This window comes from Astatotilapia calliptera, chromosome 23 (assembly GCF_964374335.1).
Source record: "Astatotilapia calliptera chromosome 23, fAstCal68.1, whole genome shotgun sequence".
NCBI classification, from domain to species: Eukaryota; Metazoa; Chordata; class Actinopteri; order Cichliformes; family Cichlidae; genus Astatotilapia; species Astatotilapia calliptera.
Window position 1 is genome coordinate 41284498 of NC_137443.1, and position 9938 is coordinate 41294435.

General features: G+C 39.4%; 1 protein-coding gene across 1 annotated transcript; it reads right to left on the reverse strand.

Moving 5' to 3' along the window:
* Positions 1-4638: 4638 nt before the first annotated feature.
* On the reverse strand, positions 4639-9701 carry LOC113016011 (ras-related and estrogen-regulated growth inhibitor). Its single transcript, XM_026158453.2, has 7 exons — positions 9563-9701; positions 8436-8492; positions 8233-8306; positions 6498-6636; positions 6121-6214; positions 5416-5487; positions 4639-5066 (listed from the first exon to the last, which is right to left on the reverse strand). The coding sequence occupies exons 1-7, from the start codon at positions 9612-9614 to the stop codon at positions 4958-4960; spliced, it is 597 nt and encodes a 198-aa protein (XP_026014238.1). The 5' UTR covers positions 9615-9701; the 3' UTR covers positions 4639-4957.
* Positions 9702-9938: the final 237 nt, after the last annotated feature.

Below are 9938 nucleotides of genomic sequence, written 5' to 3' on the forward strand. Positions count from 1 at the left end.
TCACCTGGAAACAGCAGAGTGAGAGACAAATAAAGTTTAACATTTCATTTAATATTAATATATTCAAAGTAGGTGAATAATCTTACTTTTAAGGTATACATTTACATGTGATTAAAGTTTAAGTTGGTCTAACAGCAACACATCTCAGTACAAACTTAAAAGAAACTCAAAGCCTGCTTAAATGCACATGCTTCCCTATTGGCTGTCTATCTGCTAACGTATGTGACAGGCAGCTTGTGATTGGCTGTTTCTATAACGATGCAGGTATGACTCATGTTCTATTCTGAGTCAGAGTTGAAGAGGGGTCCTGACCTTTCATCTCCTTGGTGACCGTTATGATGTCACCACACCTCCTTGCTGTCATCATCCTCTTCTGGCTCCCTCTGTCTCTGTCACTAATCCACACAGGTCGGTTGGCATCACAGGCGAGGAGAGCAGTGACATAAAAGCTCAAAGGCAGAGGACATTCAGTTTATCTCTGCGTGAGTAAATGATGTGCCCACTCTCCACCACACAGTCACTACCAGGCAATTACTATTAACCCTGCCTCTGCTGACCCTGATAACAGGCCTGAGCGCATTCATTCATGGCCAGTAGACACGAGAGGCTGTCCACTGCTGATCTTCATTAATATCCAGTCATACTTTTTTATCACTGACTTTCTTATCCAAGTCTGTTGATGTTAAACTACAGTGTCAGAGCTGGTAGAGAAAATACTGAGGGAAAATATATTTGGTACATAAACAAACAAATTAAATAAATTGTGCACCTGAACTTTTGCCCTTTGCCAGGAGGGATAGGTTCCATCCCCCCATCACGATAAACTGCATAAGCAGTTAAGAATATGGATGGAGGAAAATAATACAGGAAAACATGGAAACAACAGGTACAAACAGGGAAAATAAATCATAACAAATGTATGTTAACACAAAGGCAACCTCAACAAGAAATGCAGTGGAGGAGTGGTTCATAGTTTTGCCTCACTGCCAGAAATTCCTGGGTTCAAATCCACCGTCTGACCATTTTCTCTATGTGGGGTTTGCACTGTGGGGTTGTTTTGATTTGTGATTATAAGTGGGCCACATGTGTTAATGCGACAGATCAGTGACACATCCGGGGTGTGCCCAGCCTGTTGCCCTATGGCAGCTGGAATCTGCTCCAGCGCCCCAGAATTGGATAAGCAGAAGAAAATGAATGATTGGAGTTAATGCCTACAAAATTATTTTAGTGCACATAATGGCCTGATAATTTATCTGTTGAGATGATTATTATTTCTAATTTTGGCACTTTCTGTGCTCCGTACCCACTGACCAATATGTCACAATCTATGCCCAACTAGTGCCACAAGTAATGTATTGAGAGATGAGAGTTGAGCATATCAGTCGTTTGGACTCACAACACTTAAAAATTAAAAAATGCGCTCCTCCTTAGTTTACAAGAAAAATCAGTTTGTCCCAACAATCCTTCTGTCATCTTGATCAGTAACAATGACAGAAATATAAACAGGTAATCACAGAATTATCATTAACTGAATATCTTTTCACTGTAAACAGCATAACACTGAGGGTTTATGAGAAAAAAATCTAATTATAACTTTAAAGCTAAGATCGGTAATTCTCTGAAGATGTTGATCTCTGTGTTTATATATAAAGCGTTTGGGGTTCTGTGGCTGCTTGTTGGTGGCAACTGGGTGGAGCAGTTGATGGTCACGGAGTGGACAGAGCGGAGTGATGGAGAGCAAGCACATATCCAATTTTCCATTATGTCTGTACGAATAGCCGGAGATAGATTGGTGAGTATGAACAGTGAAGTCTGTAAGAAGCCCAGTATTTTTCCTCCCTGTTGGAGTCTGACTTATTTTCTGTCTCTCACAGTCTTGCTTTGCACCGTCTGCCTTTTTTAGATGTCTCTCGCTGATCATAAAGTTCAGAAGTTCAGACAAAAGGGGAGATGCATAGGAAAAAGCAGAGACATGGTCGAGTAATGCCAAGACTGTAATGAAAGCCAGCCTCATTCTTCACACACTGTTACATCATCCACACACTCCAACAACAAAGCCAAGTCAAAGTGTTTCTCACACACTGATGAACTCTGCTGACTAGAAGGATTCCAGTGTTGATGAATAAATTATAAATGAAAACATTAAAGCACAAAAATGACCTTGTAAAAATAAATATGTGATTTTCAATCTTCCATGGCAAAGATATTGGCATTATATTCTGCTATACTAGTCTTTCTCTTTTCAGGGAAGTTTTTTCCACAAGATTTTACAATTTACTGACAAAAAACCCTGTAAAGGGATTGAGGTCAGGTCTTTGTGGGGGTCACTCAACTCCTTCCACACCAAAGTGGGTGGTTAAATATGTATTGTTTGTGCATGATGTCTGCACCAAACCAAATGATTGTACCGCCCCCTGCTGGTGGGTGGAACATATTTAAAAAACCAACAACATGTTTTTTGTGAATAGAAAATAAATGCAAACGCTTGCGTTTGCACCTAGTAAACATACATACCAGACTAATAACATTAACATATTGTATTTGTGTTTTCAGTCATCCTACATAATTCCAGGGTATCTAAAGTTCAATCTGATTATCTCTAGAGCCACTCCTAATGCCTATAACCACTGGGACCACTTTGGACTTTACCTTCCACATCTGCTCCAGTTGGTACTTCTCTATTATCTCATGCTCCTTCTTCCCGATGTTGCTGATAGATTGCCACATCTATCACAGTTGTGGTCTTCTGCTCCTTGTCAACCATCACTGTGTCTGGTTGGTTGACCAGTAGCCGGTTCTCTTTTTTTAACTGGAAGTCCCACAGGACTTTAGCCCGTTGTTCTCAACTACCTTTGGGGGTGTCTCCCATCAGGATTTGGGGACTTCTGGTCCATATGGGGCAGACATGATCCTGTACACTATCCCAGCCACTTGGTGTGTCAGTGTTCATGGTTCTTACATTCTGCTACTTTATGCAGGATAGTCTTCAGGGCACCTTTGCACAGTCTGCAGCTTGGGTCCTGGTAGATTTTTGACTCGATGGATCTTTCTTCTGAGGCCTGTTCTTGTGCTGCCATGATCAGAGCCTCTCTGCTGTACTTTAAGCCACTGGTACCTACTTCCTTAATCTGCCAATGGTACATCCCATGCAGGGCTTGGTCATCTATGACAATTCCTCCTCCTTTACTTCATCACCATCTGTCTTCAGCTGCCTCGGGCTTTCTTGGAGTAGCTCATCTCAGGTGGATGTTTCAGATGTATTTATGGATGCTGACACTTTCTAATCATCTCTTATTCTTTCTTTATTGCCTCAGGCTGGACTTTAGAAGGAGACCTCTCTGTGTTGTGAAATGCTTTTGTGTCTTCACATAAGTGGCATCCATCTCCTCTGGTGGCCAGATTCCAAATGAGTATCTGATGAATGATGGCGTGGATTCTGCTGGTTTCTCACGGCCTGTCTTACCTTTTCAAGGTATTTGGCTGTGGCTAACCTTTGTGCATCTTTATCATTGCTTCCTCTGGGATACCCATTTAGTTGTAAATGTCCTGTATATCTGCTATCCTCCCTTCTGGTAGCTCCACCCATTCAGTCTGGATCACCTCTCCTCTCTTTACAACCCTTCGACCACATTTATCCAGTCCAAATCAGATCCTGATGTTCTCGTTGTAGATCCTCGTTAGATAGATCAGTGAGTTAATGTTTCAGTCACTCCTGGGATGCAACGTAATGTCATCCATTTGCAGGTGGTAGCTCACGGTCACTCCACTCCTGAATCTATAACTGGATCCACTCTCAGTGATGAGCTGGCTCATGTGGTTGAGGCCTATGCAGAACAGCAGTAGGTGCATTGGAGCTGGTCTCCAGTGTTGTCTTCCACAGTCCCATTAAGTTCTGAATAAATGTTATTAGTGTACTATTAGCCTTTACAAGTATCCATATGTGGGGCACTGAGTCGTAGGCTTTCTAGCAGTCAGTTCAGACACCACTCAAGTGTATTGCAGCAACTCATGTGATTAGCTGATTGTGTACATGCCTAGACATGGGCATTTTGATCTCATGATCAAAATGGGAAAGAAACGTGATTTTACTGATTTGAGTTTACAGGAAGTCAACTGAATAACCGTTTTTTACAACTCTGAATTTACAAAGCAGATGGGCTACAGCAGCAACACCGAGGCTACAATTTGCACAGGCTCAAAAAAACAAAAAAAAAACTGGACAAATGTTACCTGGTCTGATGAATATTGATTTGGCCCAATTAACATGAAAGTATGTTGGAAAGGTACATGTACATTCTGCCTTGTACCGATAATTCAGTGGTAGTTTAATGGGGTGAACGATATTTCTGTTATGTATTATTTAAATGCCACACCAGACCTTGCTGTTGCTGCTAACCATTTCCGTGCCTTTATGACCACACTGAACTCATTTTCTGATAGCAGCATAACACATGATGTGTGACAGAGCTCAGATCATCTCAAACTGGTTTCCTTAACATGCCAGTTTACTGTACTCAAATGGCCTCCACAGTCATCAGATCTCAATCCAACAGAACACATTTGTGATGTGGTGGAGCAACAGATTCACAGAGTTGACAAATTTGCTGCAACTGTGATGCTGTCATGTTAATGGATCAAAAGAGTCAGTGAAGAATGCTTCCAGTAACTTTTTGAATGTATGCTATAAAGAATTAAGACATTTTTAAAGACAAAAAAAGACTCCAACCCAGTAGTATCAAGGGATAACTAATAAAAAGTGTCTGGCGAGTTTCTATTTTTTAAATCCTGGTCTCATCACCCATAAATCCAGAAACCCAGACGTTGCATGATAACTCTCAGTCTGGATGTGAGATACGGGAGATATCTAACACTAAAAGAACTAAAGCAAAAAACAAACAAAAAAAACCCCAACCCATTTTACACTACAGTTTTTTCCATGGGGGTTTGTTTGCTGTTGTCACCACTGCATGGTCTTAGATCTGGTCAGTTTCCTGGTCAGAGCGTGACGAACAGTCAACATGTAGGAGCGACGTTCAGGCAGAGGGCGCTGCTGATCCAACACCAACCTGTGGCACACACACACACATACACACACACACAATCAAACAGCACATGAAAAAGAATCATAAAATCCTCTGGGCTCTAACAGTACACCCTAGAGAGATGTCTAATTATTGTTTTTGCTTTCCAGTATCGTTCAGGATCTTTCCTATCACCATCTATAAGAAAATCTTTTGTACTACCTTTGTTTATTGCTGTGTGACAGGGCGCAGTCCATCAGGAGCAGTACTGACTGTTGTTTTGAGTATATTTAATTAATAAAAATGTTGCATTCATAGTCGAAACACTGAAAACACGATTAAAATCTGACTAGCATGGATATCACATGTCTGACAAAACACAGAAGAAACAAACCTGATGAGCTGAAGCACTGCTGCTTCCACTGCTAGGACTGCTTCAGCCACAGACAACTCTCTGAAACCACACCTAAAGACACAGAACGAAATCAATGGCTCATTTAGTTAGCATGCAAGGAAATAGTTTTTACTTACTTTATTTAGCACTCAGACTTTGTAGGCACCATATAGTGGAATTCAGGCTGAGCAGAATTGATATCCAATACATACACTACTATACATAAATATTTAATTCTGTAACAAAAATGTGAAATTCATTAATAAAATATTGACCATGTAGTCAAAAAAAGCTTGTTTCCATATAATTTATAGTAGACTACATGCTGTGTGCCTCACCATCCCTCCATGTGTACATTATACATGAAGTAAGAGGGAGTAACAGCAGAAGCTCCAGCTCAGAGCACAGCATGAATCAGTGACAGCAAATTTGGCATGGATTAAGTCAGAAACAGCATAAAAGGGGGCACTGGGGTTGCAAAGTGGTTTGCAGATGGACAGCAAAGATGGGCAGGCTAAAACAGCTTCAGCTGGGATTTGCCAGCTGGTTGTGTACAAGAGTATCAGCTTACGGTTACAGCCCAGCTTGACTGGACTGACATTATTCTTAATCAATGACAAAGTTATTTTATTATCAAGTATAACAAAGACAAGAAAAGCATTGTACAGTATTACCATGCACATATGAAAACATGAGCACTCAAACCTTAAATCCTTGGCTAGTCTCTGTCCTTCGTCTGTTGTCACCTGCCTGCCGATTTCCAAATCTGCCTTATTGGCGACCAGGACCGCGGGAACCACTGACACACAGACACACAAAGTGAAGTGACAATAAACCATCACGATGACCCTATGGCACGCAGTTTGGAGTCATTCTGTCAGCACACTACTAACAGAAGACAGGGTGGCACAACCAAACAATGGAATCTACGTCCACTCAATCTGTGAATATGTGGGTGTGTTTATGTGTGTATGTAAAGGTGAAAGAGAGACAGAACAGAGGCCTGATGTTTGTGTGAAGAACAGACTGTTAGTTCAGTTTTCAGCAGCCGTTTTCTCATACAGATCAAAATATCTCCCCACCCAGATTCTGCTTGGTTTGGTCAATGAGTGTCTTGAGTTGTGGGACCTCCAGGAAGCTGAAGCGCTGTGTGATGGAGTACAGCAGCAGGAAACCATCAGCCCAGCGAATGGAAGACTCCAGAGAAGCTACAGAGCTCTCCTAGAGGAGAATATATCATCAAAAAGTTTTCAGATTTATTCATAAATAATAGACATAGCTGGATATGTGTTAACAACAATATGAAATAAACATAAATTTATATATTATGAACATATTATACATACTATATCAGAACAGGAAGCGGTAGAGCCCTACTCCTTTGATCTTTGGAAAGTTAATTAGTATTCTGTGTCCTACCAACACTTAGTCCATGGTTGATGGAATTTAACTTATATGATGTCTTTTTAACTTTCAGCTAGAACTCAAAGCACTTTTACACTCCAAGCTGCATCCACAGGTATTTTTATTTTATCACTCATGCACACCCACAAAGAGGATCTTCAGTATCTTTCCCAAGCACAACATACAGATGCAGAAGCTGGAAACTGAACTACCTACTGGTACTGGAATTAGGAAACAAGCAAGAAGTGTAACAACTGAAACAAATGGCATTACTTGTCCAACTACACTGCAGACTGTGGAGGACTGTGAGTGACAAAATGAATGAACTAAACACAACATTAAATAGTTAATTTAACATTGAGTAAATTAATTAAAAAAGGAAATAAATAAAAAAATTTTCTGAAGTTTTAAAAGAAATGAATTGCTATTTAATTAATTAATTACATATTTATAAAATAATTTCAATTTTAATTACTGACATAGTCAATTAATTATTTAGTGATGCAATTAGTTAATCTATTTTGGCACTTGTGACCCTCCATACAAAAACTTGTTTGCAAATTATTTAAAAACAGCAACAACAAACCCCCCTCTAAAGTTGACTTTTACGTGGCAGAACAAAAAACATTTGAAAATTTTGCAAAATAAATGCTTTGATTTCATTTCATTTCATTTCATTTTTATTTATTTCACACTTGGTACTACAAATCAAACAAAACAACCACATCTTCTGTCAACAAAACACAACAACCATGTGTGAAAAGGAGCAGGAAGAAGAAAATATTCTTATTAAACCCTGCCCCCTATCTACCATCGAACTTATATCACCGATGGGCACCAAAAATCAGGAACAAACTAATATTGACATTTCTCTCCGGTCGAATCCCAAACCAACATCACATTCATTCGCATTCTTCATACTGAGTTATCGTTTTAAACATATAACACTTTTTAAAACATTGTAGATTTATACAATTCTTTAAATTATAATGAAGTGAATTCCACAGTCTTATACCCCTAACCGTTGTGCTCATTAATCTTTGTGTAGTCCTGGCTAACTGATGTTTAAAATAAAATTTCCTTCTATTCTCTTCTCCCCTTGAACACATCAAAAATACTCTTTGTAACTTAAAAGGCAAAATATTATTTTTAGCCTTAAACATAATTAATAATGTCCGTAATTTCACTAAATCTCCTAATTTTAATAATTTTGATTCTATAAATAATTTGTTTGTATGTTCTCTATATTTAACATTATGAATTATTCGTATAACTTTCTTCTGTAATAGGTTTAAAGGTTTTATGGTATTCTCATATGTATTCCCCCAAACTGATTTGAAAAACATAACAAATAATTTGGACACAGCAAAAGTCTAGCCTTTTAAAAAACTACAAATAAAAGTCAATATTTACCTTCCAAGTTAAGTCCAGAATCTCCAGATCGACAGCTTCCTGATCCACCACCCGGCTGCATTTGTAGGTCACCTCTGAAGAACACACACACACAGACACACACAGAGAACTGTGTCACTTTCAAAAATCCTGCCAGTGAAGAACTCAGGTAAGTTATGTAATGTTTACTGTCAGCAATGCAAAAATATTTACCCAGGTCTTACCCTTTTTATGGTCGTATTCACCAATAAATCGCTTGGTTATGAAACGAACACACAGCGCTGGAGACACAAAACAGACACAGTGGCTGAAGGCGAGAAGCATATTTCTAACACATTCTGCACAGTCGCACACACACAAAGTTCCTTTTAGTCATTTGAATCTGATCTAAAGCATCCCGTGCTCACGTCATGCCTCCTTATGTGAGTGTTGCCTTCAGAACGACCCTCTTTGTGACTTTATTTAAATAAATGCACAAGTGCTTCCTTTGTGTTTGGGTGGAAAGAGCCCAAAGGCTTGTGTCTGTTTGACTTTCATGTCTGCTATTTAAGGCCTTGCTGTATTTTATCAGGATACATTAAAAGGTTAAACACGCTTGTTTAAATCATCACTTGAGCCTTTACACCTGGAAAAACACTGAGTTTATTTTCAGGCATGCTGCCCACCACTGTCACAATCGAATCCCAGCATGCAGACTTTGTTGACATTGTGCATAGATGTTTTGTTCCCTGAAATTTACTCTGGTCCTTCTAATATGAAGGAAATTAATGGAATTTGATGTGTGAGCCATTGACAAAGTGCCGACAGCTAAATCTGGCATTGCTATTTTTGGAGTTTGCTATTCGCATTAGTCATTATACTGTAAGAATGTATGATAATTTTTACTCATCACACGTCTTATGTTTCCTCAGTTATTTTCGTAGGAATATGTGTAATATTAAAATGTTATGGGTGTGTTGTAATGTCTCTATAACTGTGCCATGAATCTGTCTTCTCAGTGCATGAAAGCAGCTGAGCTCATAGTCGAGCGCACAAACATTTGAAATGAAGCAACAAGTTTGTCTATTACACTCAACTGAAGACGAGCTATTTTTAGAGCTGGACAAAAGTAGCAGACCTATATGACATTCAAAACATAGCAGTGGAGGTGATGGAGGTACATGTCAGTGCTATGAAAGATAAACACTCTAGGTTTTCCATTTTTAGCAAAAACCTTTAAACCGTGGCTCGCAGTTAACCCTAAACTTAACCTCTTTCATGCACTGCTGAGATGTTATCTGATTCAGAACTTAAAAAGCACGTCCCCCTCTCTGCGTGCCTGTGGTTTTCAGCTGCTTTGTCTCCAGCTTACCTGTTTTCCCAGTGTTCTGAGCTCCCAGAATGAGAAGTTTAACTGGAACCATTTTCCTGTTGTAGCCAAAATTAGTCCAGCGTGTGCCCTGCTGTTTGTCCCCGATTGATGCCCTGCAGGGAAGAGCAGAGGATGCTGAGCCAGCTTTGGGAGACAAAACAAAAGTAAATGTAAAAATAATAAAAACTGCACACAGTCTCAAAGAACTGAGAAAGAGCACGAACAATGAAGCTAGAAACTGAATAGAAGACTTACTACTGCCATAGTACTGACCATAAAGTGAAAATAAACTCCAGATATGGGGAGTAGTAAAAAACAATAAATGAACTCGCTGCTTGGTCTTAGACACTGAGCAGACAAAGAGTGGAGAGATGAG